This window comes from Salarias fasciatus (genome assembly GCF_902148845.1).
Source record: "Salarias fasciatus chromosome 23 unlocalized genomic scaffold, fSalaFa1.1 super_scaffold_20, whole genome shotgun sequence".
Taxonomy (NCBI): Eukaryota; Metazoa; Chordata; class Actinopteri; order Blenniiformes; family Blenniidae; genus Salarias; species Salarias fasciatus.
The window spans coordinates 2614134-2641854 of record NW_021941230.1 but is presented as its reverse complement, the minus strand read 5'-3'; the positions used below and the strand labels follow the sequence as shown (position 1 = coordinate 2641854).

Below are 27721 nucleotides of genomic sequence, written 5' to 3'. Positions count from 1 at the left end.
CTGAGAGTCAAACACTGGATCTTTGTTCTCACACTGACTGTGTTTAGTCCAAACCTTCTGAAAGCAGCATGGACTCACTCCAACCATCTACTGACCTCAGAGTCTGCAGGCTGCAGTCTGGACTCTGCTGGAGAGCAACCAGCTGCTGCACATCTGGATCCTGCAGCTTGTTGTCACTCAGGTGGAGCTCCTTCAGGTGGGAGGGGTTGGACTTCAGAGCTGAGGCCAGAGAAGAACAGCTGATCTTTGACAACCTGCAGTCCCACAACCTGAATAAAGAGAGAAAGCAGCAGAATCAATGATGAGGAACCAATCAGATGTATTGATGGAGAAATGAGCAGCTCCACATTACTGAGTCCTGATCAATGAGCTGTTCTCTTCTTGTGGATCTTCATCACACACAACACACACTCCTCCTCATGTCCACACACAGCAGTCAGCTGCTGCTGAGCTCAGTCCACTCTCTCACTGCAGGATCAGAGTCTCAGATCACAGCTGCTGACAAACATTTCTCCTTCTACAACAGGAACAGACAGTCAACTGACCTCAGAGTCTGCAGACCACAGAGTGGACTCTGCAGAAAACCACACAGCTGAGAAACTCCTGAATCCTGCAGAGGGTTCCTGCTCAGGTCCAGATGTTCCAGATGTTTCTGAAGGGAGGGGTTGGACTTCATAGCTGAGGCCAGAGAAGAACAGTTGATCTCTGACAAACTGCAGCTCCTCAACCTGAATAAAGAGAGAAAGACATGAGATTAGAGGACAGAGTTTGATGTTGAAGTGACTGAGAGCTGAAGAAGGTTCGGTAACACTTTATTTGAAGCCCCCCTGTATAACACATTATAAGTACATTTATAAAGCATTATAATGTCATTATAACATGTGTCGCTATAGTTATAAAGTTCAAAGTCGGAGGTAGAAGAGTTTCTTGTTGAAGCCCATAGCGACCCCAACAGGAGTCAGGGTCTAGGAGCCAATCACAACATCACAAGACCTGAAAAGTCAACGACTGAGTTGAATACGAAGGAACCCACATGGCAGGAGGTACAGGATATTTTCCGCAAAGCCAGATCATCAGCTGCCCCTGGCCCAAGTGGTATACCGTGTAAGGTATACAAGAAATGCCCCAAACTCCTCAGGAGGCTGTGGAAAACTATGAGGAAGATCTGGGCCAAGGGTACTTTTCCACCAAGCTGGACACTGGCCGAGGGATGCTTTGTTCCGAAGGAGGAGAGGTCCTCCACAATTTCTCAATTCAGGACAATTTCTCTCTTTAGCATGGAGTGCAAGATTTTCTTCTCTGTGCTGGCACGAAGAATTACCACCTACATGACGCAGAACTGATATATCAACACATCCATCCAGAAAGGTGGCATCCCAGGCTTTTCGGGCTGTCTGGAACACACCTCGATGATCACCCAATTGATTCAAGAAGCAAGGAAGTAAGAAAAGTGACCTAACAGTCGTTTGGCTAGATCTTGCCAATGCTTTCGGGTCAATTCCACATGACCTCATCCAAGAAGGGCTTGACCATTATTACATCCCTAGGTCAATCCGAGGCATGATCACCAACTACCTTGTGGGATTCCGACTCAGGTTCACATCAGCGCTCTTTACCACCAGCTGGCTGGACCTCCAAAAGGGGATCCCAACAGGATGCACCATCTCCCCAATCTTGTTCATCATGGGAATGAACCTACTGTTATCTGCAGCAGAGGGCATAACCCAGGGCCCCAAATTGGAGTCTGGTGTTGAGCAACCAGTGCTGCGAGTGTTTATGGACGACATTACTACAACAACTGTGACGCACGTCCAATCAAGATGGGTGCTGGAAATCTTGCGTGGTGTCGGCTCTTGGGCAGGGATGCTGTTCAAAGCCAGGAAGTCCAGGAGCATGGTAATCAAGATGGGCAGAGTTACCAGCAAGTTTACCCTCAAAGTCCAGGGTAGGGTCTTTCGATCTATCGAGGGCAACCCAATAAAATGTCTGGGAAAGTGGTTCAATGCATCGATGACCAATGGTGCCAATATAGCTCAGGCTGTGAACCAGACTGAGGAATGGTTGAAGAAGTTCGACAAGTCGTTACTCCCAGGCAAGTTCAAGACTTGGTTGTATCAACATGGCCTCTTGCCCAGACTATTGTGGCTATTTACAGTTTATGAGTTTCCCATGACTAATAATAATAATGCATTGGTTTTATATAGCACTTTTCAGGACACTCAAAGACACTTTACATTGCATTATTCATTCACACCATATTGGGTGGTGGTAAGCTACTATTGTAGCCACAGCTGCCCTGGGGCAGACTGACGGAAGCGAGGCTGCCAATCTGCGCCATCGGCCCCTCCGACCACCACCAACCATTCACTCTCACAACTTTCATACTAGGCAAGGTGGGTGAAGTGTCTTGCCCAAGGACACAACGACAGTTTTACGCCTGCGGGAGCGGGGATCGAACCGCCAACCTTCCGGTTATAAGACGACCTGCTCTACCAACTGAGCTACCATCGAGGCCATTGAGAGGAAGACCAACAAGCATTTGCGGAGGTGGCTCGGCATTTCCCCAAGTTTTTCATCAGTGGGGCTGTACACCCGGTCTGGTCAGCTGCAACTCCCCCTGTCATCAGTTGTTGAGGAGTACAAGGTGGCAAAATGCAGAGTCATCCTAAGCCTGAGGAATTCCAATGACATCAAACAGGGTGGCATTACAACCTGGTCTGGAGGCAAATGGGCTGCCAACACAGCTGTGGAGCAGGCAGTAGAGGCCGGTGGAGCGCAGGTGGTGGGAGAGCTTGTTTCGTTCGCCTACACCGTCAGCGGAGGGCGGTGCTGCGTTAATTCACTTCCGCATTGGCGGAAGTGCTCGTTTCCATACCCGCACATTCCAGGCAGGCAGTGTTGCAGAAACCAGTTTTTTAAAAATAATCGTTGCCTACCTGTTGTGTTGTTTGGAATGCGCCTTGAATGTGCGGGTGTGGAAATGAGCGCTCCCGTCAATGCGGAAGTGAATTAACACCGCACCGTCCGCGGCTGGCGGTGTGGGCAGACAAAACAAGCTCTCCCACCACCTGCGCCCCACGCCATGGGCTGCTACTGGAAGCAGGCGATCAGTTCTCTGAAGCTGCGGGACATAGTTGGCAACCAATACGTCCACCAACAAGGTTTTGGCTCTGAACAATTTCAAACCTGGGGAGGTGCTAATGCAAGGACCAGGCGAGGCATGGTGCAGGTCGAAGTGAGGAGCAGGCCAGAAGAGAAGCAAGTAGCCAGGCAGGACAGCAAGGATCCCAGGGGGCCTGGACAAAATGGAATTTGCCCAGGCGCAAAGTCACATGGACAGAGTTGTGGCGCCTGGAGCCTTATCGCATCCCCTTCCTCTTGCGGTCAGTCTATGACACCCTCCCCTCCTCAGAACATCTGCACACATGGGGCCTCAGAGAGGATCCACTTTGCAAGCTGTGCAGCCAGAAGGGGACCCTGGCCCATATACTCACTGGGTGTAAAACATCTTTAACCCAGGGGAGGTATAGATGGCGCCACGACAAAGTGCTCCTCTCATTGGCTGACACCATAGAGCGGGAGAGAGAAGAAGAGACTGACCCACACAACCGCAGAGAGAGCGATCACCTTCCTTCAGGAAGGAGCCAGGCCTGCACAGTCCACTAGAGGGAAAAGACCCTGGATCCTTCATGCCTCAAGCTCCTGGGAGATGAGGATGGATCTTGGGAGGAAGTTGTAGTTTCCTGAGGTGGTGTAAACATCCCTCTGCCCCGACATAGTGTTGTGGTCAACAAAGGACCAGAAGATCATCCTGGTCGAGCTGACCATGCCATGGGAGGAGGGCTGTGAGGAGGCCCATGAAAGGAAGGCTGCAAAATACCATCACCTGGCCCAAGAATGCCGTGACAAGGGCTGGCAGGCATGGGTTTTCCCTGTGGAGATAGGGTGTAGGGGCTTCCCAGCGAAGTCCACATGGAGTCTCCTTTCTCCATGGAGATGGACGAGGGGAGCAAAAAGCAAGCGGCTCACCGGATGTGGGAGGAGGCAGAACGCGCCTCTTGCTGGATCTGGAGCAAAAAGGAAGAGGAAAACTGGAAGCCAGGGGCAGATGGGCAGTGAGCTGGCCACTCACTGCGGGCCCACCAACCGGAGGGTGTTGTGGTTGAGGGCCGAAACACCCAGTGAAGGTTGAACACCACCTGACGACATCTGCCCCTGGTCTGAAGGCACAGCTACCTGCTAAGGTAGCTGAGGAAGGCACCAACAGTGTATTGATCAAGTCAAACATTCATTGATGATGACAATGCCAGGACCTAACCCTAACAATAACCGTAAACCTAATCCTATGCTGTATAGTAAGTTATAAAGCATTGTGATCATTTATGAGTGTTCATAACTACTTACAAACACTTATAGTGTGTTATACCGGGTGCTTCAAGTAAAGTGTTACCGAAGGTTCAGACTGCAAGAGTTTAGAAATGTAAAGTCCAAACAGCTGAAGCCTCCAGGAGGAGAAGAGCTCTCATCAACATGCTGCAGAGCTCAGTCCACTCTCTGTCCAAACTACATCTGGATCACCACACACACACACACACACACACACACACACACACACACACACACACACACACACACACACACAGAATCAGAGTTAAATTGGCCCAGCGTTATTCCTACTTTCAGGAGGGCCTCAAACACACCATGTCACATGACATGATCATGTTACTTGAAAGCCTCAAATCAGCCAAGGCTGTTCATGAGCTGCTGAGCTTCATTCCTCTCATTATGCTAATCCACTAACATGTTAATATCCTAACAAGCTCATGCTAACATGCTAATGTGTTGACATACTAATGCTAAAATGATGATGTGCTGACATTTTATTGTTAAAACGCTCTTGTCCCAACACACTGATGCTAACATGCTGATTTTCAACATGCTAATATGCTAACATGCTAATGCTGACATGGTGTCAATGCGCTTTGAAGCCATTTGTCTTTCAGCTGTTAGCTTGGCATTAGCTTAGCTTCATGCTGACTTGAACTTTCTCAGTGGAATAGTTTGGTCCGTGCAGCCAGGTGTTCTGCAATGAGATCAAATTCCTGATGGCGAGCTCCCAATCAAGGCCAGGAGCCTGAGAACAAGTGCTGCCCCCACATGGTCTGGTAGAAGCTCTGCAGCCTGTTCACTCTCCTCCTCCTCTGACTGAACTCTGAAACCACATCCCATCCAGACCTCACTGGACTGACTGGACACTTTCACAACTCTTCATCCTCCAATCCACACTGGAACCCTGTGAAGCTCAGTCAGCTGTTTAGTTCTGCCATGGAGGAGTGAAGAGCCCAGCCGCTACGCTGCTTTGAAAGCTGAAGGTCAACATGGAGCGTGTCAGAGGTTCACAGTCAATGATCCACTGCAGCTCCTTTCTTCTTCTAGCAAGCTTTGAAATGTGGAGCTGCACACGGCTCTGCCACAGTCACAGGACTAAAGAGCAGAGAAGAAGCTCTGTTTCTCCTGGAGATCCTCAGTGTGAATCACTCTCAGATCAGCCTGATGTCTGACCTTTAGTGTCAACACTACTTTACTGAAACACACTCAAACATGGAGTCTGACCTCAGAGTCTGCAGACCACAGAGTGGACTCTGCAGAAAACCACACAGCTGAGAAACTGCTGAATCCTGCAGAGGGTTCCTGCTCAGGTCCAGATGTTCCAGATGTTTCTGGAGGGAGGGGTTGGACTTCAGAGCTGAGGCCACAGAAGAACAGCTGATCTTTGACAACCTGCAGCCCTCCAGCCTAAATAAAGAGAGAAAGCAGCAGAATCAATGAGGAGGAACCAATCAGATGTATTGATGGAGAAATGAGCAGCTCCACATTACTGAGTCCTGATCAATGAGCTGTTCTGTTGTTGTGGATCTTCATCACACACAACATTCACACTCCTCCTCATGTCCACACACAGCAGTCAGCTGCTGCTGAGCTCAGTCCACTCTCTCACTGCAGGATCAGAGTCTCAGATCACAGCTGCTGACAAACATTTCTCCTTCTACAACAGGAACAGACAGTCAACTGACCTCAGAGTCTGCAGACCACAGAGTGGACTCTGCAGAAAACCACACAGCTGAGAAACTGCTGAATCCTGCAGAGGGTTCCTGCTCAGGTCCAGATGTTCCAAATGTTTCTGGAGGGTGGGGTTGGACTTCAGAGCTGAGGCCAGAGAAGAACAGCTGATCTCTGACAAACTGCAGTCCTTCAACCTGAATAAAGAGAGAAAGCAGCAGAATCAATTAAGAGGAACCAATCAGATGTATTGATGGAGAAATGAGCAGCTCCACATTACTGAGTCCTGATCAATGAGCTGTTCTGTTGTTGTGGATCTTCATCACACACAACATTCACACTCCTCCTCATGTCCACACACACCGTTAGACTTGTAGTCAAGACCGCATAGACGAGGGGTGTGCAAATTTTTTGACTCGCAGGCCACAATGGGTTCTAAAATTTGACAGAGGGACCGAGCCCGGAGTATTTGGATGGACCTTTTGGGCCGGATATACCAAAGCACTTCATGTAGTGTCTGCAAACCTCATTGCACAGTAAGGACATGCAAATAAATGTAGAAACAGATTTATTAACAGATTTGCAGTCTTTCTGTAGTAGATGCAATATTGTGTTGTTTATTGGTTGCCATGACAACGAGAACAACGGTCACGATATTGCCTTTATTTGTTTAATGATACGGTTGTTTGGAGCAATGGCAAAGTGTTGTCAAAGTTTTTTATGTGTAAAATCTATATGCAGAGTTCAAAAAACAAAAGGATGTTATGTGACTGCGTGACATGGAAGTGCATGTGACCGGTAGCTGATGTGACAGCGGGGGGAGAAGAAGAGGAGCGTTACGTGAAGCGGTGAATGAAACGAGCCAGAGAGAAGTGTAAAAACGGCAATAAAGTGACAAGAACCCTTGCAATACCGTTCTACTGCTGGTCTAACAGGCGCACACGATGAATTTTTTTCGTCATGTTTTATTGCTCCATTATTTGCTGAAACATGTTGTATATGTGACTGTGACGTATCGTGTTTTTGTTATTTGGTATTCACGCTGTTCCAAGGTGTTCCGTGTTCAAACAACCAGTAATAAAGAATAAACATCCTTGGACATCTACGAAAAAGAGCATTAGGGCCACCCATGAGAAAAAAAATAGAAGGGGTAAAAAAAAAAAAAAAAATTCCACCATGAACTTTGAGAAAAAAGTCAAAATGTTAATGCACAATATTATGCACAATACTGGAAGAAGAAAATGTAAATAGATTAAAATAGCATACGCACTGTGATTTCTAAAACCTGGAGATTTCGTCTGTTTTAATACATTTCAATCAAAGGCACAAATTTGAAGAAATCAACATTTATTGGAAAAAAAAATGAATGGAATCACTTTCAACATTCAAAAACTATTTACAAGCTCAATAACAGCAAACAGTACACATCAATCACACAGACATAGGTTGTATTACATGTCCTACCTGGAGCAGAAACTAGAAAATGAAATATGCGGCGTGTTAGTGAAGCTATTGTACTGCTGCTTTGCGTAAATGCACACATTGCTTTTAGTAAAAAGACGTGCACCTCCAAGCTTTCCATATGCATTTTTTCATACCACAGCAGAAAAACTGTTCCATGTTCCGTGTAATTTCAATGTGAACAGTGTTGTTGGTCTCCCTTTTTTGCAAGTGCATCAAAGTCTGGAGTTATTTTTGTTGTGGCAATTCTCAGAATAGACCTGAGGTGTTCGTCAGTCAACTTGGATCTGTGACGGGCTTTGTTGATGTTCATAATGCTGAAAGTCTGCTCACACACGTAGGTCGAGCCAAACAACACCAGCATCTTCTGTGCCATCTTCCGAAGGTTTGGAAACGTGGCTTCGTCAACTGAAGCGTAAAAGTCATTCAGTTTAAAGCCCGAGTAAAGCAGAAATAAATTTGTGTTATGAGTTTGTCACACTGCATAAACATGTGTCATTAACCACTGAGCCAAATTTGAATGATTAAAAAAATTGCCAAGTATATAAAATAAGGTCTCAAAATCACGTAAAAACCAGCACTTCTCTCTGCTGTGAAACGCTGGGGGCGTGTCAGTTAGAAGCGCTGGAGTGACGCCCACAGCGGGAGGGGAGCCGCCTCCAGCTACCAATTTGAGCCATCAGAGCCAAAACTGACTCTGAGTCAGATGCTGAGAGTGCTCAGCCTCGTTCCTCACAGTCTCCATCAGAATGCTCATTTATTTGTTTTAATTAAACAGTGGGATTCCCCCGGTCCGCACCAGTTCTAAGCCAGCTGCGAGGCGCCAGCCGAGTCGACCCGCGGCTCCGGGTGGGGGAGCCGTGGGTCCGCGGCAGGGGAGATCCGCGGGAAGGGCCTGGCGCATGTCCAGAGTCGCCGCCGCCGACCCGACCCCCTCCGAAACCGACTCGCCTTCCGCGGCGGCGTCGGACACTGCGCTGCGGAGGAACCCCCGCGACCCCCAGGGACAGGGCCGGCTCTAGGCATAGGCGAACTAGGCGGCCGCCTAGGGCGCCACGTCCCGAGGGGGGCGCCGCGGTCGTACAAGGGGCGCCACGACGCTCTGTGTTCCGTGAGCCCCGATGTGCAGCGGTCCGCCGCACTGCGCTCCTCGTCCTCGGTGCTGCCCGGCACTGATCGGTATTGTTTGGCATCGCTCCTCAGCGCGCAACCCCCCCCCCCCCCCCCCCCGCTCAACAAATGTCGGGATCGCTCGAAAAACACGCTCCCAAGGGGCGCTCGTCTCGGGCTTGCCTAGGGCGCCTCTGAAGCCCGGGCCGGCCCTGCCCGGGGAGAAGGTCTCCCTGACCCGGCCGCGCCTCACGGCACGGTGGCGGGCCCGAGGTGAGCCGATGCCCCCCGGGGACGAGGGCAATCCGCGCGGGTGTATTTAGCTCATGGCATCGTTACCCTGCACATTGTGGCACGCAGGGAAGATGCACGAGCGACGTGGAGGTGACATGCCTGGTTAGTTGACTGGCTGACTGGTTAGCTCGCTGCAGACTGTCGTACGAGATGCTATCCGAGACTCGAAAGCTAGCGGAAAAACCACCGATGCTAATACGCTAGATGTTTTTATATCGCTCAGTATCCGGGGGGCGGGTTTATGACAATGAGGGCCGCGTTACGTAGCGCGGCCCTCATTTCTGACCCGCCCATTAAATCCTGAACACAGAAGTGGTGAAAAAAGTCTGTGAAGTCTACCTCCAAAATTAAATCATGAATGGAGGAATGGCTTTTATATGTTGTAAAGAAACACATTTATGACCTATTTAAGGTGTTTAGAAGAAAATGGCTGATTTTGGTTAACTCGGACTTTAAGTGATTTGAACTTCTCCTTTGTTCCGGAGTCAGAATGAAGATCGATCAGCTCCAGTTGCAGCTCCTGCAGTGCTAATTCGGGGTCTTGTGACAAGGGACAGGACACCAGCTGAAGTGACTCTTCATTTTTTTCAAAATCACAGAACCAACAGCAAAACTCTCTGTGCAGGTCATCCAGTGATTTGCACTATTTCTTCGCATTTCGGGTGGCCTATTTCTGCAAGGCTAGTGTGGGAAAATATGGGAAAGATTTGTTTGACATTTGCCTGGAAAATAAAACCAGCTTGGATTTGAAGGCTCTCACATTTGTGTACATGTTGTGCACAAACTGATCTTTCCTATGTAGCTTCACGTTCAGCTCGTTCATGTGTGAAAATATATCCACAGCAAACGCAAAGTCACAAAGCCAGTTTTGTCTCTCAGCTCGGGGAATTCGTCGGATTTCCCCATTAACTCCAAAAATGAGCGAATGTCCTCTTTGAGCTCCCAGACTCGTTGAAGCACTTTTCCCAAACTTAACCAGCGGACAGGAGATTGGTAAAGTAGGTCCTGGTGATCCGCATCGGTTTCTTCCAGGAATGTAATGAACTGATGATGACAAAGTCCCCTTGCTCATATGAAGTTAAAGCTCGTGTCCGTTCGTTTCCAATGAATGTATCATTTTTCAACAGAGCTTAAATGTGTTAGTCTGGTTCAATACAATAATATAATATTAGCATAAAGCAATAAGAAAAATGTATTTATGAGCCCCGTCTTCGTCTCATAGACCCCCATGTTATCCGAAAAAACGCCGGTCAGCTTCAGCCAATGGGAATGGCTAGTGTGACGTCACAAGTCACTTCCGGGTCCAAGGCTTCTAGCGCGCAATGTAAACACAATGGCTGTTGCCAAAGAACCGGTCACTTTTTTCATGGTAACAGTGAATTTTGCTGACTTTCCAAAGTCAGAGAAGAGGGGTTTAAATCCTTACAACTCAAACCGAGTTGTAATTGTTTCTGTGGTGACAGGTGGAAGTCTGAAATGGAAAGTACAGGCTTCAATGCAAAACAACATTTACGAGGTTGAGGTGAGTGATTAAGGGGCTAGCTAGCATTAACACGAGGGTGTCAGTCGTCGCGTCATGCTGTGTAACTTAACTATTAATTAATTATCTATGTTAGAATCGGGTACTGTCTGTCTGCGGTTTGTGGACAACTTACAGTTTATTCATCCAGGGAAATAATTTTAAACCAAACCTCAAACACGCCATAAAGCAGAAGCAGCACACATTCAGTACAGGTTAAAAAGTAAAATAATAACAATAATAATAATAATAATAATAATAATAATAATAATAATAATAATAAAGCCCTTACAGAATATCTAATAATATCCCCCCTTGTGGGATTAATAAAGGATTATTAACTTTGGATAACTCCGCTGGTCCGTCCTGCCGGAGAGGAGGCAGTTTTAACAGTGAGAGAAGACACACAGCTGCTGCAGAGCAGCTTCAGATCCAGCGGGGGAAACGCTGCAGTTCAGCCCTGAAAAGATGTGGGACTTTATTTTGTCCTGTGCTGTTTTACACCATATTGTTGTGGCCGATAGAGTTACTTTTGATGCGCCGGCGCCACGAGAGGAGCTGATGTGGGAACCAGCAGGACCTGAAGAACCGCGACTGACATGTAAATAAACTCTAAAGTTTAGCAGATTATTTATTTAATCAGTGATGTGATGCCAACAGCCTAGAAAATAATATCAGCTAAAGGGAGATTAAATACAGACAGAGGACGTTTAGCCAAAAATTTTATTTAGACTTCTATAAATTGTCTTTAATTAATTTAAGCAGCACCGGGAGCGGGGGGAACGCGCCGCCCTCGTGGACTGAGTCCCGGTCCGCTCCGTCCTGTGTCCTGCTCGGTCCGGGGTCCTGCTCAGGACCGGGTCCGGTGCTGGGTGTGTGTCTCGGTGGGACCGTCCCGCTGTGGGGAGGAGACCTGGCGGCGGTGCCGCTGCTGTCTGGCTCAGAGACATAATTAAATGAAACAATAAAAATCTGATCTATATAACGTGAGTCCGCCTCATTATTTGTAATATCAGTAAAAATAATATAATGATGTAATATCAGAGGAAAGCAGTAGTAGGATATGGTTTTGTTGACATCGTTCCTGTTGTTACAACACGGGACACAGCACTGCACCATCGCGCCTTTGGACACGAAAGTGACGTATTCAGCTTCGATGACGTAGCTACTAGCCATCCCCATAGATTTCGAGCTTCCGCCTTGTCGTGCCATCAATCAGCGTGTGCGCGCAGTCAGAGAGCACACGCACTCTCCCAGGCAGAGGTGAGTTAGCTATCAGCAGCCGCCCCGCTTACCTCGGATATATCCACTGTCTGCTGAACATCCACCGTAAACAGCTAAACATGGAGGATGCTGTAGGACTCAGAGGCTCTCATTTTCACCCGACGGATAATGAGCGTGCACAATTAAAGGGGCGTGGCTTGGTCGCTCATGAAAGCAGAGGGAGGGGGAACCTCGAGATGTTGGATTAAAAAAAAAAACTCTCTCTTTCAAAACTCCGGACACGAGCTTTAATGAGTTTTACAACTGGATCCACGACATGATTAAGCTGCAATATGAGGGACAACCAGAAAAAAAACGGACACTGGTTATAACTTTTAATGTGTTTAATTGTAACAATTTTTCAAAGCTGTCGCCTTCAAAGTAATCCCCGCTGGTTTGAATACACCGTTGCATCCGTGTTTTCCAGCTTTCAAAGGCGTTTGAAAACTCGTGCGTAATGATGCCGTGCAGTGTGTCCTTCAATTTTTGTTTAACCTCTTCGACATCCTTAAATCTCCGCCCCTTCAGCTTGGGAAGAGAAAAAAGTCACAGGGGGCTAAGTCCAGCGAAAAGGGTGGATGGGGCAGCAGGATCACCCTGTTTTTCGCCAGGAACTGCATTACGTGCAGGGCCCGGTGCGCCAGCGCGTTATTGTTACTCGCCATCCCGCAAAAGCTCCAGACGCTTCTGCCTCACTGCTTCTCGGAGCGCCTCAGGACTTGGATGTAGTGGTCCTGGTTAACAGACTGTCCAGGCGGCACAGACTCGCTGTGTTCGGCTTCCAGAAAAAAGATCCTCGCGGATCTTTTCCTGCATGCGTGAGGATGCGGGTCGTCCGGAGCGGAGCTGGTCTTCAATAGACATTTCGTCCCTTTTAAAGCACCCATACCACTCGAAAACCTGCGTTCTCCCCAGGGCATCATCTTTATACGCCTCCTGGACCATGGTGAGTGTTTCTCACGCTGTTTTTCCCAGCAAAAAACAAAATCTGATGCTTGCGCGCTGATCGCGTTTAATGATGTGTTCCGCCATTTTGTGCTTTTCCGAAGAAGGGAGTCCTGCTGTGCTGACGTCAGCGCTGTGTGTGCTTTCCCTGTGTAACTTTGTGAGATGATACTTTGCAGAGATCTGCACAAGAACATGCTGTAGCGATACTGAACAACCAAAACTCTGAAATCATTCTTGTTTTCATTTTATAAACACAGTCCGGTTTCTTTCCGGTCCCCCCTCATACAAACTTACACAGAGATTCCTGATGAATGATGCAATGGAGAAAAATAACATCCTGGTCAGGGTTTTCTTCTTTCACTTTATCCTGGATTCTTTTCAGCAGCCCGGGGTTTTTTCCAGTTAAATTTGGAGATCCATCCGTGGTGACATTGGCAAATTTACTCCAAGAAAGCTTCATTCTCTCGATGACAGCAGACACCTGTTCATATGAGTCCTCTCCTTGCGTTTTCCCCTTCAATGATTCCATGCTCAAAAGCTCCTCCGTGATCTCAAAACTGTCGTTAATGCCTTGGATAAAAATCAGGAGCTGAGCAGTGTCCTTTATGTCGTTACTTTCATCCAGTGCCAGTGAATATAACTTAAAAGACGCTGCCTTTTTGTTTAACTCGCTGACTATGTCTTCGTCAATCAGTTCCACACGGCGAGTCGCCGTCCTGCGTGATGAACTGATTTTTTTCAAAGTTGCCTTTGCTCTCCGGACACAAGAGACCTGCTGTCTCTACCATGCATTCTTTCAAAAACTCCCCTTCGAAGAAAGGCTTGCTAGCCTTTGCTAATTTGAAAGCCTTGCCTTGGTAATTGAGTCTTGAATCGCAGTTTGTCGGTGAAAAAAGTTCTGTTGAGTCTGTAAATTAGCCGCCAACCTCTGAGCAGTAGCCGCCTGTTCTTGTGCTGACTGCTTGGAAGCATAGTTTGCATGCTTTGTGGTAAAATGACGGCTGATGTTGTACTCTTTAAAAACTGCAACAGCTTCTTGGCATATGTTGTATATTTTTATCCCATTTAAAAGGTTACACTATGATTTTATTACTCTGCCTTGTGAGTGCCTTTTGTGCTTTACGACTGCGTAGGTGAAAGGTCACTATAGCTAAACCTTTGATCTCTTTGTGATAATGTAAATACCACAGCCCTGAGGGACAACAGGTCTGAAACAGCCAGGATAAGGAGCTGATGCCCGGTCAGAAACCCACAGGAGGCAGTTCATCATTTATTCAGGCTGCATTTTATGAGTGTAACCATGTGTCAGTCTATTGTACCGGTCGCATGTGGCCTGCTGAGATGAGCTGGATTGTTGTAAAAGGCCCCAAGCTAGGGTGTTGTAACTGCAGGACCACAGATCTTAAGCATGATTGCTGACTCCTGAAGAAGGGGAGTCTCATGTGCCACCCTTAAGTATGCGAAAATCAAGTATAAGGAGGGCCCTCGCCCTTCGACGGGGGCCATTCAGCCTGGGTTTCAGACTGAGATCTGTTCTTGCAGGGCTGATGGACCAAGAGCCTCGTATTTTGATTTTATTGCTAGCATGAGGCCTTCTTCACTGTCTGATCATCCTCAATCAAATAAAATAACCTGTGCTGAGACTTAGAGGTTTCAAGCATCCTTTTTTCATTTTAAATTTAGTCTCAACACATATCAGACATACTGCCGTTGATCGAACTTCAGTGAAAAAGTATTTTGTTGTCCACTCCTACTGTCCACTTTCCTTCTCTTCGGTACGCTCATGTTTGCAGAAGGGCTCGAATGGTGACAGGAAACGAGGTGAAACAAAGAGGTGAAACAAAGAGTGCACGCCACTCCAACACCGGTCAATCTTTTATGAGCCCGCCATCTATTGGGGAAACATGGGCATTGCAGGAAAGGGGAAATTGAATGAGGTTTTTACTATAATTTGGACTGGTACGGCGGGCCGGATTGAAAAGCCTCACAAACTTTAATAGACCTAATTTTTACAAATAAACCCGAGAGAGTTACTAAAACTGATAACCTAATTATTGGTATGTCTGACCACAACTTAACCTTACTAGCTCGAAAACTGACCAAGGCAAGGAATAAAGAGGAAGCTCAAATAAAAAGCAAAATGTGTATTACAATTATTCCAAAGAAACATTTAAATCAAATTGAGAATGATTTAAAACACTCAAACTGGACAGATATCTCACAGAATAAATCTTGTGAAGAGGGTTGTCATGATTTAATGTTAACTGTTATAGTGTCTTGTCAAAATACACAAAAAATAGGCCAAGAAGGCCACATACAAAACAAAGTTTGCCATGGTTCCACAAAACTATCTGGGAAATGATGAAAAAGCGAGATATGGCATTAAAAGATTTCCTGAAGTCTGGATTAACAACTGACCGCTTTAACTTTACAAGTCAGAGAAATAAAGTTACAGCAGCGCTTCGAAAAGCCAAGGCTGGGTTTTTCCTTGAAATTATTAAAAACGCACAAGGAAATAATAAAGTTATATGGAACACTATTGACAAATTGCTTGGAAAAGAAAAATCCAAAAATGAAGATATTCACCTTAAAATAAATGGAAATTGAATCAGTGATTCTCTGGCAATAGCAACAAATTTCAATGATTATTTTTTAGATGGTGTTGAAAAACTGGCTCAAAATTTTAAATCCGCTTATGCTCATCCCACGCCTGTCATTAATAGCAATTCAAATTTGAACCTCTGTACGACAAATAAAATTAAAGTTGAAAAATAATCACAGGACTGAATAGCAGCAATGCAAACGATAGTTATGGTGTGGACACAACCTTTTTAAAACATTATAGGGACATTTTTTCGGATCCGTTGTCAATAATGATTAATCAATCAATCAATGAGGGTATCTTTCCTGCCACTGTAACACCTGCCATTATCACCCCTATTTTTATGTCCAGTGACAAGCAAGACATGAGCTGTACCGTCTGATAAGCATCCTTCCAGCTATGTCAAAAGTGCTTGAGACAGTTGTAGCTGAGCAACTGGCTAATCACTTTGACTCACAATCACTTCTAAATCCAATGTAATTTGGCTTCAGACAAAGATATTCCACTGATTCAACCTGTTACTACTTTTTGGAAGCAGTCAGGCCACACATAGATCAGGGAGGAGTGGTTGCAGCAGTCTTCCTTGACCTGCGTAAAGCCTTCGATACGGTCAACCATCAAATACTTTACAATAAACTAAATAATTTCCATCTATCCAATCATACCCAAAAGTGGCTGCAATCTTACATGAGTGATCGACATCAGTGTGTATGGGTGAATAACGTTAATTCTAAATTTAAAACTGCCTCTATGGGAGTGCCACAGGGGTCTATTTTAGGACCCCTGCTTTTCAGCATTTACATAAATGACCTCCCTGGAGTGTGTCCTGATGTTGAAGTAATAATGTATGCCAGCGACACGGTGATCTTTACTTCTGGAAAAAACGAGTTTGAAGTTGTGGAAAAAACTAAGTAGAGAGATGCAAAAAGAAGCAACATGGCTAGAGATGTCCTGCCTCACTTTAAATCTAGATAAAACAGTTTCAATGCTTTTCTTGGAATAAAAGAAAACTACTAAAAAATTGCGAAATCAAAGTAAATGGACAACATACTAAAAATGTAGACGAAACAAAATACTTAGGTCTAAACATTGATTCAAACCTCAGTTTTAAAACTCATATTAAAAAACTTGGAAATAAACTGAAATTTAGTCTAATGAACTACAAACATTAGAAACTCCTTAACAACAGAGGCCTCGTACACTTATCTCAACACGATGATTATCCCACATCTTTTATACTGTATGTCTAGTTGGTCTCAAGCTTGCAAAACATCACTGAAACCACTAGAATCATTGTACAAAAGAGCTCTAAAAATTCATGACAAAAAGCCTCACCTATACCATCACTGTAACATTCTTAATAAATACAATTTTCTTAGCTTTGACAATCTGATCAAATTTAACCAACTCTCATTATTTAAAATAGTTCATAACTTGGATTAAAGCTCTGAGTGAGCACCGTCCCCCCCGGTTCAACGGTACGGGTGAGCACTGGCCTATTTGACACACAGATGCGCACCTTGCTATCCCCATATATTGGTATGCAAATGAGCGTTACAATGTTTCATCAGGTATGCATTTTTTAATTGAGTAGCGCATGCACCTTATGTGTACCCCTGGTTATTGTCTCAGCAGGCTTGTACACATTGAGTGACTGAGGCAAACAGTAATTGTATGTGCAGAGTTTGGTATGTAACGACAAGTAACGAACGCTGCAAGTAGTTAAATTACTTTTGATGGGAACGAGTAGTGTAACGGCACTACTCCTTCTAGATTGGTAGTTAAACTAGCGTTACAAATGAAACGCTACGATCGTTACTTTTACAATGACTGCAAATAGAGCAACCAAAATATTATTATTGAAGCAGAGTTTTTGTGTTTATTACCACCAGTAGATGGAACGGTGGCCATACGAGCAACTACTCGCTATCTCTTCCGGGTCAGGGCTGATGGAACCGTCAAAGTAAAATTGGTTGCCTAAAGGGACCCATGCTTTTTCCCTAACCCATTGACAAAGTTAGACAAGCTCATTATTTGTGTCTCTGGTCCAGTGGCTGGTTCAGCTGTTAGCATCGTAGTTAGCTTAGCTCGAAGCTTAGCTGGAAGTCAGTCACAGCCAGACTATGAAAGTGGACAAAATGCTCCTTCCAGTGGTCCAGGGGACGGCGTATTAGCGCGTGAAGTAAATCCGAATGGTTATAAAACATTTTAAAAGACGTGTTTTCTTTTCAATCAGTTAAAATAACATTTTGATACACACAGATCTGCGCATGCGCAGTGCTCTGCGAAAGGATAGACCAGAGCACAGCTCCACGGAGCACTATGCAGTAACTAGTAGTGTAACTTCGTTACTATTTCCATGGAGTAATCAAGTAGTGTAAGGCACTACTTTTTTCAAAAGTAACGAGTAACGGTAACTCTTTACTTTTTTGAGTAATGGACCCCAACTCTGCGTATGTGTGACTGTGACCATCGTGTACAAGTGAAATTGGTTTTAAAAATGAGTGATTGTTGATGTTTTACTGTGGAAATTTTAATAGTTTGTATTTGATAACATCAACCTGTTCAGGGACTACTTGTGGAAATTAGCATTTTTTGCTATAACCTGGCACATGCATATTTTCCTTTTGTGGATTAATGTTTTCCTGTGCATTGTCCCTGATCAAATAAAGAATAAACTGAAAAAAAAAAAAAAATAACAAAACAAAACTTATGGTTCTGGAACAGCTACCTGGAGGAGCCAGGGCTTAGCAGAGATTCACCAATCATTGATTAACAATCAGTAGTGGCCCGTGGCGCGGAGCGCAGGTGGTGGGAGAGCTTGTTTTTTCTGCCCACACTGCCAGCCACAGGCGGTGCGGTGTTAATTCACTTCCGCATTGACGGGAGCGCTCGTTTCCACACCCGCGCATTCAAGGCACATTCCAAACAACACAACAGGTAGGCAACAATTATTTTTAATAAACTGGTTTCTTCAACACTGCCAGCCTTGAATGCGTGGGTATGGAAATGCCAATGCGGAAGTGAATTAACACCGCCCGCCGCTGACGGTGTAGGCGAACGAAACAAGCTCTCCCACCACCTGCGCCCCGCTCCACCGGCCGCTACTGTTAACCATGTAAATGAATGACATGAAATCGAACCAACCAGCGTCAGTTAATGACTGAAGGTTTAGGGAGAGTTGAAGGTCAACCATCAGCCATAGAGCTCTGATCACTAGAGCAGATAGAGATACAGCCATAGAGCTCTGATTGTTCAAAGATCATCTTTAAATAGAAGTTCAGACATCTGTGGACAAACATCTATTGACATACATCTATGTCAGCAGATGTAGAAATGCTATCTACAGTTAGTAATGACCTTTTCTGGTGTCTTGTCTCATATTATCACACAGAAATGTTTGAATGATTTATATTAATGCAGTGTTTCCTGTTTGTCATTTATTCTGTCAAGTGTCCATTTATTTCATTCTTCATAAATTCAGTTTTATAATGAACATGCATGTTAACGTTCCGTTAAGAGGGGATCCAGATTCTTTCACATATGTACACATATTAGTTTTTTAAAGTAATGCAATAGTTACTTTGCACAGTAATCATATTTAAAATATTGTAATTCAGTTATTTTTTTGAAGAAGTAACTGGTAACTACAACTAACTAATTTTTGAAAGTAACTTTCCCAACACTGGAGATGAATACACATGAAAAAAGAATGAGAGATGTGGACAATTCTATACATTTGAAGTTATTTCTTTTGCTCAGTTGTAAAAAGGAAAAACAACATGGTTCAAATATGTTTTATATTCTATAAGGGTCACACACTCCACTTTTTTGTTCCTCTGTCATTTCTTTATTTCTGTAAATGCTGGAATTTCCAATAGTCTTGAAGGCCTCACTGAGGTCCAAGCTGCCATCAACCTTCCTGGAGAGCAGCAGCACAGCAGCACAGCAGAGGCTGGTTGAGGAGAGGAGCAACCAGGGAGAAAGGTTTCCGCTGAAATGTTGGCAACTTGGCCTGAAAATCCAACTTTAGTTGAAAAGACGATCCTGCTGGTCGTCCTGCTGGAAGAGCTGCAACATGAACACTGAAACTGAAGAATGATGAAGCCCGGCTGAGAAATTTACCACCAGCCAGAGACTTCCAAATCCCTTCCAGACCGCTCAGCCAGTCCCAGACACTGCCAGACCCAGAGACCCCAGACCACAGACTGTCCAGACCCAGACCACAGAAAGCTGGTTTGGAGACCAAGAACGGTCTGGAGAAGCACAAGTCTGACAGCAGTCAGCTGCTGCTGAGCTCAGTCCACTCTCTCACTGCAGGATCAGAGTCTCAGATCACAGCTGCTGACAAACATTTCTCCTTCTACAACAGGAACAGACAGTCAACTGACCTCAGAGTCTGCAGACCACAGAGTGGACTCTGCAGAAGACCACACAGCTGAGAAACTCCTGAATCCAGATGATGGTTATAACTCAGGTCCAGATGTTCCAGATGTTTCTGGAGGGAGGGGTTGGACTTCAGAGCTGAGGCCACAGAAGAACTGCTGATCTCTGACAAACTGCACTTCTTCAACCTGAATAAAGAGAGAAAGAAGTGAGATTAAAGGACAGAATTTGCACACACACACACACACACACACACACACACACACACACACACACACACACACACACACACACACACACACACACACACACACACACACACACAACCAGGGTTAAATTGGCCCAGTGTTTGTCCTACTTTCAGGAGGTCCTCAAACGCATCATGTCACATGACATGATCATGTGACCTGAGAGCCTCCAATCAGCCAAGGCTCTTCATGAGCTGCTGAGCTTCTTTCCTCTCAGTGTGAGGGAGAGAAGCCCAGCAGCAGCAGCAGCCAGTGCTGCCAACTTAGTGACTTTGTCGCTATATTTAGCGAGTTTTCCGGCCCTCTCTAGCGACTTTTTTTCAAAAAAGCGACTAGCGACAAATTTAGTGACTTTTTTCTGGTGCTCTGGAGACGTGACAGGACGTCTCGTTGCTGTCCTCAATGAGCAGCGGGTGCTGCCGTGAGCCCCTCCCCCGTCCCAAAACACTCACAAGCGGTCAGAGTCACGCAGCACTCCCTGCTGCAGTCAGAGCAGAGAGGAGGAGACCAACGCCACTCCGCGTCCACACTTCAAATGAATTGAGTGTGCGCAAATCTGTCGCTACTCCCGTCTTGGGTCACAGAGCGGGGTGGACATGTAAATGTTTCTTCACTGTCACAGTTTGGTCAGTTCATTTGTAGTTCTAAACATATTTAGGGTATTTTTAGCTCACTTTTTGCTTCTCCCATGATGTTATTCCTCTCTCCTACAGCGTCCATTACAATTACATGAAAAATTGCATTATGCAAATTAGGTGATGACGTCACCTAGCGACTTCTAGCGACTTTTAGGACAGCCAATAGCAACTTTCCTACTGGGGAGTTGGCAACACTGGCAGCAGCAGCAGCTGCTGCAGCTGATTCTTCTTTTGTTCTCTGGTTCTCAGGATGTTCTGGAACTTCAAATCCAGACTAATGTGTTTGGCCGGGTTCCTGCTCTCCTGTGTGGATCCTTTATGATTCTCCTCAACTGGTGCGTCTGAATCATGAACCATGTTCTAATTGTTGTTGGCTAACATGCTAACACAAGGAAGGCTAATGCTGTCATTCCTCATCAGCTTCTGGTAGAATGAAAGTGTGACTTGTGACATCCCATAATGTGCTGACATGCTAATGCTAAGATGTTTATGTGCTTACATGCTAACACGCTGATGTGCTTACATGCTACTGATAATGTGGTGGAATACTAACATGTTAACATTCTGATGTCCTGACATTCTTAGGCGAACATGGTAATGTGCTGACATGCTAATGCTACCATTCTAATGTTGTGACATACAGTACTAATATGCTGACATGTTTATGTTCTGACATGATTATGCTAACATGGTAATGTTGTGACATACTTATGCGATCATGCTAATGTGCCAACACATTAATACTAACATGATAATTTGCTGTAATGCCAGCATGGTCATGGTAACATACTAATGTGCCAGCATGCTAACATGCTAATGCTAACATGGTGTCAATGTGTTTTGAAGCCATTAGTCTTTCAGCTGCTAGCTTGGCGTTAGCTTAGCTTCATGCTGACTTGAACTTTCTCAGTGGAATAGTTTGGTCCGTGCAGCCAGGTGTTCTGCAATGAGATCAAATTCCTGATGGCGAGCTCCCAATCAAGGCCAGGAGCCTGAGAACAAGTGCTGCCCCCACATGGTCTGGTAGAAGCTCTGCAGCCTGTTCACTCTCCTCCTCCTCTGACTGAACTCTGAAACCACATCCCATCCAGACCTCACTGGACTGACTGGACACTTTCACAACTCTTCATCCTCCAATCCACACTGGAACCCTGTGAAGCTCAGTCAGCTGTTTAGTTCTGCCATGGAGGAGTGAAGAGCCCAGCCGCTACGCTGCTTTGAAAGCTGAAGGTCAACATGGAGCGTGTCAGAGGTTCACAGTCAATGATCCACTGCAGCTCCTTTCTTCTTCTAGCAAGCTTTGAAATGTGGAGCTGCACACGGCTCTGCCACAGTCACAGGACTAAAGAGCAGAGAAGAAGCTCCGTTTCTCCTGGAGATCCTCAGTGTGGATCACTCTCAGATCAGCCTGATGTCTGACCTTTAGTGTCAACACTACTTTACTGAAACACACTCAAACATGGAGTCTGACCTCAGAGTCTGCAGACCACAGAGTGGACTCTGCAGAAAACCACACAGCTGAGAAACTGCTGAATCCTGCAGAGGGTTACTGCTCAGGTCCAGATGTTCCAGATGTTTCTGGAGGGAGGGGTTGGACTTCAGAGCTGAGGCCACAGAAGAACAGCTGATCTCTGACAAACTGCAGTCCTTCAAGCTGAATAAAGAGAGAAAGAAGTGAGATTAGAGGACAGAGTTTGATGTTGAAGTGACTGAGAGCTGAAGAAGGTTCAGACTGGAAGAGTTTAGAAATGTAAAGTCCAAACAGCTGAAGCCTCCAGGAGGAGAAGAGCTCTCATCAACATGCTGCAGAGCTCAGTCCACTCTCTGTCCACACTACATCTGGAATCCTCCTGATCTCCTCTCAGTCCTTTGCCTCCAACAGATTCTCCCTTCAGACAGTGAACTGACCTCAGAGTCTCCAGGTTACAGTTTGGACTCTCCAGTCCAGAACACACAATCTTCACTGAGGAATCCTCCAGCTTGTTCCAACTCAGGTCCAGATGTTTCAGATGGGAGGGGTCAGAGGTCAGAGCTGAGGAGATCACTTCACAGTGAGGATCAGAGAGTCCACAGCCAGAAAGACTGTAATGAGACCAGAGAGGACAGGACGCTATGAGAGAGGACACTTTGATGGACTGTTGGACATCAGAGCTTCACTTCTTCACTTGGGCTTCATGTTGACCTGGAGGAGAACCTGGAGGAGAACCTGGAGGAGAACCTGGAGGAGAACCTGGAGGAGAACCTGGAGTTCCACATGCTGAGTTCAGTTCCTGATTTCAAGAAGTCGAAGTGAAGCTGAATGTCCAGAATCCCAAACCTGCCCCTCTGGACAAATATCCTGTTGCCTTCACACTGTGCCCATGTTGCCCTCACCCCCGATGCACACTGGATGCGGTCCGGCTGCGGAACGGCTGCAGTCCGGACACCGCAGCTAATCCGTAGTCATTAAAATCAATGCTGTGGTGCACAACGGCTCCAGTCCAGCTCCGGAGCCCTTAGGGAGCTCTTTCCGCAAGGATCCTATTTTTCTGTAAGCTGCAGCCCTACCGCGTCAATTCAGACAGAAGCAAATCGGGCGCCGGAAGGAAACGCCTATACCCTTTCAGTCAATGTATTGTTTTAAGTGTAAGAATTATGCTTCTTGTGTTTTCCTGTAAAAAGATGACTGAAATAAACTTAACTAACTAAACAAGATACGTGTTCCAAAATAAGTGACTTCAAAATAAAATCTGTCGTGTTTTTGCCTTAATATTCTATTTTTTACTTCTTGTGGTAGAATACAGGACAAACAACGACATGTAGTCATTATACGCATTAGAAGAATGAACGGTTTTGTACTTTGTCACTGCAGGAAAGTGAAACAACACCAAAATGGCACAAAACAGCTCAATGCAGCTCTGTGTTGCCAGACTGGGCGTGTTTCTGCTAAATCAAGCTTCTCTATTGAACATGTCGGACAGGTTGATGAAATGATTATCTGTTTATGACATGTTTTTTATTATAAAAATACTGTTTTGATGTGCATTTTCAACTGAGATGGCAGTTTGGGCTGCTTTCTATTGAGTTAAATGGGTTTCATATTGTTTACGAGGGCTAATGACAGATCTGGCAACCTTCTCCAGCGGACTTCAGAGACACTGCAGGTGGTATGAATCACAGTGCTGTGGCATACCGGACCGGAGCCGGACCGCAGCCGGACCCCTTCCAGTGTGCATCAGGGGTGACTGTACTCATGTTGCCCCTCACTGTGCTCATGTTGGGGCGACAGTAGCTCAGATGGTAGAGCGGGTTGTCTCGTAACCGGAAGGTTCGATCCCTGCTCCCACAGGCATCCCTGTCATCGTGTCCTTGCGCAAGACACTTCACCCACCTTGCCTAAGTATGAAAGTAGTGTGAGAGTGAATGGTTGGTGGTGGCCGGAGGGGCCGATGGCACAGATTGGCAGCCTTGCTTCTGTCAGTCTGCCCCAGGGAAGCTGTGGCTACAATAGTAGCTTACCACCACCCAGTACCATGTGAACATGAGTGTGAATGGATGAATGTGATATTGCAGTGTAAAGCGCTTTGGTCTCTGGTAATGCAGATGAAAAAGTGTATATTTACCATGTTGTGCTCATGTTGCCCTCACTGTCTCATGTTGCCCCTCATGTTGCCCTCACTGTCTCATGTTGCCCTCACTGTCTCATGTTGCCCCTCACTGTCTCATGTTGCCCTCACTGTCTCATGTTGCCTGTCATGTTGCCCTCACTGTCTCATGTTGCCCCTCATGTTGCCCTCACTGTCTCATGTTGCCCCTCACTGTCTCATGTTGCCCTCACTGTCTCATGTTGCCCCTCACTGTCTCATGTTGCCCTCACTGTCTCATGTTGCCCCTCATGTTGCCCTCACTGTCTCATGTTGCCCTCACTGTCTCATGTTGCCCCTCACTGTCTCATGTTGCCCTCACTGTCTCATGTTGCCCCTCACTGTCTCATGTTGCCCTCACTGTCTCATGTTGCCCTCACTGTCTCATGTTGCCCTCACTGTCTCATGTTGCCCTCACTGTCTCATGTTGCGTTGCTGTCTCTCAGCTTGGTCAGACTGCTGAGCTGTGAAAACAACACTGAGTGAAATGTTGAGCAGCTCTTCATTCTGGACCCAGTTCAGAGTTCTGCTCTCACTTTAAAGGTATACGAGGGGGTACCGGAAAAAAAACCGGACTCTGGTTATAACTTTTATTGTGTTTAATTGTAACAATTTTTCAAAGCTGTCGCCTTTAAAGTAATCCCCGCTGATTTGAATACACCGTTGCTTCCATGTTTTCCAGCTTTAAAAGGCGTTTGAAAACTCGCGCGTAATGATGCCGTGCAGTGCGTCCTTCGATTTTTGTTTAACCTCCTCGACGTCCTCAAATCTCCGCCCCTTCAGCTCTTTCTTAATTCTTTGGAAGAGAAAAAAGTCACAGGGGGCTAAGTCCAGCGAATAGGGCGGATGAGGCAGCAGGATCATCCCGTTTTTCTCCAGGAACTGCATTACGCGCAGGGCCCGGTGCGCCGGCGTGCCATCGCGGTGCAGCCACCACTCACCATCCCGCAAAAGCTCCGGACGCTTCTGCCTCACTGCTTCTCGGAGCCCCTCAGGACTTGGTGTAGTGGTCCTGGTTAGCAGACGGCCCAGGCGGCACAGACTCGCTGTGTTCGGCTTCCAGAAAAAAAAGATCCTCGCGGATCTTTTCCTGCTTGCGTGAGGATGCGGGTCATCCGGAGCGGGGCTGGTTTTCAGCGGACATTTCGCCCCTTTTAAAGCGCCCATACCACTCGAAAACCTGCGTTCTCCCCAGGGCACCATCGTTATAGCCTCCTGGACCGTGGTGAGTGTTTCTGACGCTGTTTTTCCCAGCAAAAAAAAAAAAAAATCTGATGCTTGCCGCTGATCGCGTTTAGTGATGTGTTCCGCCGTTTTGTGCTTTTCTGAAAAAGCGGTCCCGCTGTGTTCACGTTAGCGCTGTTTGTACTTGTCCTGTGTGACTTTGTGAGACGATACTTTGCAGAGATCTGCACAAGAACATGCTCTAGCGAGATTTAACAACCAGAAATCTGAAATCATTCTTGTTTTAATTTTATAAACACAGTCCGGGAACTTTCCGGTACCCCCTCGTACAATTCTCTCTGCAGCAGAATGGAGCCGTTAACAGCTGAATAATAATCAGTCATAGTCTGAGGCAGCGGATCAGACAGTGGACTGATGGGTTCTTCAGGACAGATCATTGAGGATCATCTCCACAGAGGAACTACAGGAACTACTTTCTACAAACATCACTGAGACATTGATCATGAGGACATGTGGACTCACTCAGCCTTCCTGCAGTTCTTCACAGCTGGGATCAGTCTCTGTCGTCCTTCCATTGATGTGTTGTACTTGTCCAGGTCCAACTCCTCCAGGACCTGGTCTGACATCTGCAGCATGTAGGCCAGAGCTGAGCAGTGGATCTCAGAGAGTCTCTTCTCTGATCTGTTCTCTGACTTCAGGAACTCTTGGATGTCCTGATGGACTGAGAGGTCCTTCATCTCCGTCAGACAGTGGAAGATGTTGATGCTTCTGTCAGGAGACACTTCTCTACTGCTGATCACCTTCAGCTTCTTGATGACTCTCTGGATGGTTCCTGGACTGATCTCTGTTGGACCCAGCAGACCTTCTAAGAGTCTCTGGTTGGATTCCAGAGAGAGGCCATGAAGGAAGCGGACAAACAGGTCCAGGTGGCCGTTCTGACTGCTGAGGGATTTCTGCAGGACTGCCTTCAGGAAGGCACTCATAGATGGGAAAGTATTATAAGACATTCCAATGAAGGTCTCCAGCACGTCTGTCTTCCTGCTGGTGAAACAGTGGAACATGAAGACTGCAGCCAGAAACTCCTGAACAGTCAGATGGACGAAGCTGTAGACGGCTTTCTGGAAGATCACAGACTCTCTCTTGAAGATCTGAGTACAGATTCCAGAGTACAGCGAGGCCTCAGTCACATCCAGACCACACTGCTCCAGGTCTTCTTGGTAGAACAGGATGTTTCCTTTGTCCAGATGTTCCAAGGCCATCCTGCCCAGCTTCAGAAGAAGCTCCCTGTCAGCCTCCGTCAGCTCCTGTGGACCCGTATCAGGTCCTTCATGGTACTTGAGCTTCTTCCTGTGTGTCTGAAGCAGCACAAAGTGGGAGTACATGTCAGTCAGGGTCTGGGGCAGCTCTCCTCTCTGCTCGCTGCTCAACATGTGCTCCAGAACTGTAGCAGTGATCCAGCAGAAGACTGGGATTCCACACATGATGTGGAGGCTCCTGGAGGTCTGGATGTGGGAGATGATTCTGCTGCTCAGCTCCTCATCACTCAGCCTCCTCCTGAAGTACTCCTCCTTCTGGGCGTCAGTGAAGCCTCGCACTTCTGTCAGTCTGTCCACACATGTTGGAGGGATCTGATGGACCGCCGCCGGTCGGGAAGTGATCCAGACCCGAGCCGAGGGCAGCAGATCCCCCCGGATGAGGTTAGTGAGCAGCTCGCCCACCGAAGACTGCCGGGAGACGTCGAGCAGCCGCCGGCCGCCGCCGAAGTCCAGAGAAAGTCTGCTTTCATCCAGGCCGTCAAAGATGAAGAGCAGTTTGCAGACGGCCAGCTCCTCTGCCGTCAGCTTCTGGAGCGTGGGATGGAAAACAGCCAGCAGCGAGAGGAGACTGTACGGCCGCTCTCCCAGCAGGTTCAGCTCCCTGAAGGAGAGCACCACCAGCACACTGACATCCTGGTTCTCCAGGCCCTCGGCCCAGTCCAGACTGAACTTGTGCACCGAGAAGGTTTTTCCGCTGCCGGCCACGCCGCTGGTCACAACCACTCGGATGTGTGTGTGCTGCTGGGCCCAGGCTTTGAAGATGTCCTGAACCCTGATGGCAGTGTGATGGAGGCTCTCCTTCCTGGAAGCTGTCTCCAGCTGCTTCAGCTCAGGTTCCCTCTGAAGCTCCTCACTGAGTCCCTCTGTGATGTGGAGCTCAGTGTAGATCCTGTTGAGGAGGCTTCCTCCTCCTGCTTCATCACTTCCTTCAGTCACACGTTCACATCTCCTCCTCACACTCTTCTTATGTTCTTCTAGAAGCTGCTGCAGACCCACACCTGCTCACAGACAACAACAACAATCACACTGCACACAAACAACAAGCTTTCATGTCTCTACAACACAACA

The 27721-nt window shown here is 46.6% G+C and overlaps 1 protein-coding gene across 1 annotated transcript; it reads right to left on the bottom strand.

Moving 5' to 3' along the window:
* Positions 1-517: 517 nt before the first annotated feature.
* LOC115384140 (NACHT, LRR and PYD domains-containing protein 3-like) lies at positions 518-27643 on the bottom strand (the record flags this gene model as incomplete). Its single annotated transcript, XM_030086474.1, has 6 exons — positions 518-728; positions 5614-5796; positions 6075-6257; positions 22001-22183; positions 22438-22611; positions 25860-27643. Coding segments are annotated over 6 exons (2718 nt in total), but the record flags the coding sequence as incomplete, so codon positions are not given.
* Between the last annotated feature and the right edge of the window lie 78 nt (positions 27644-27721).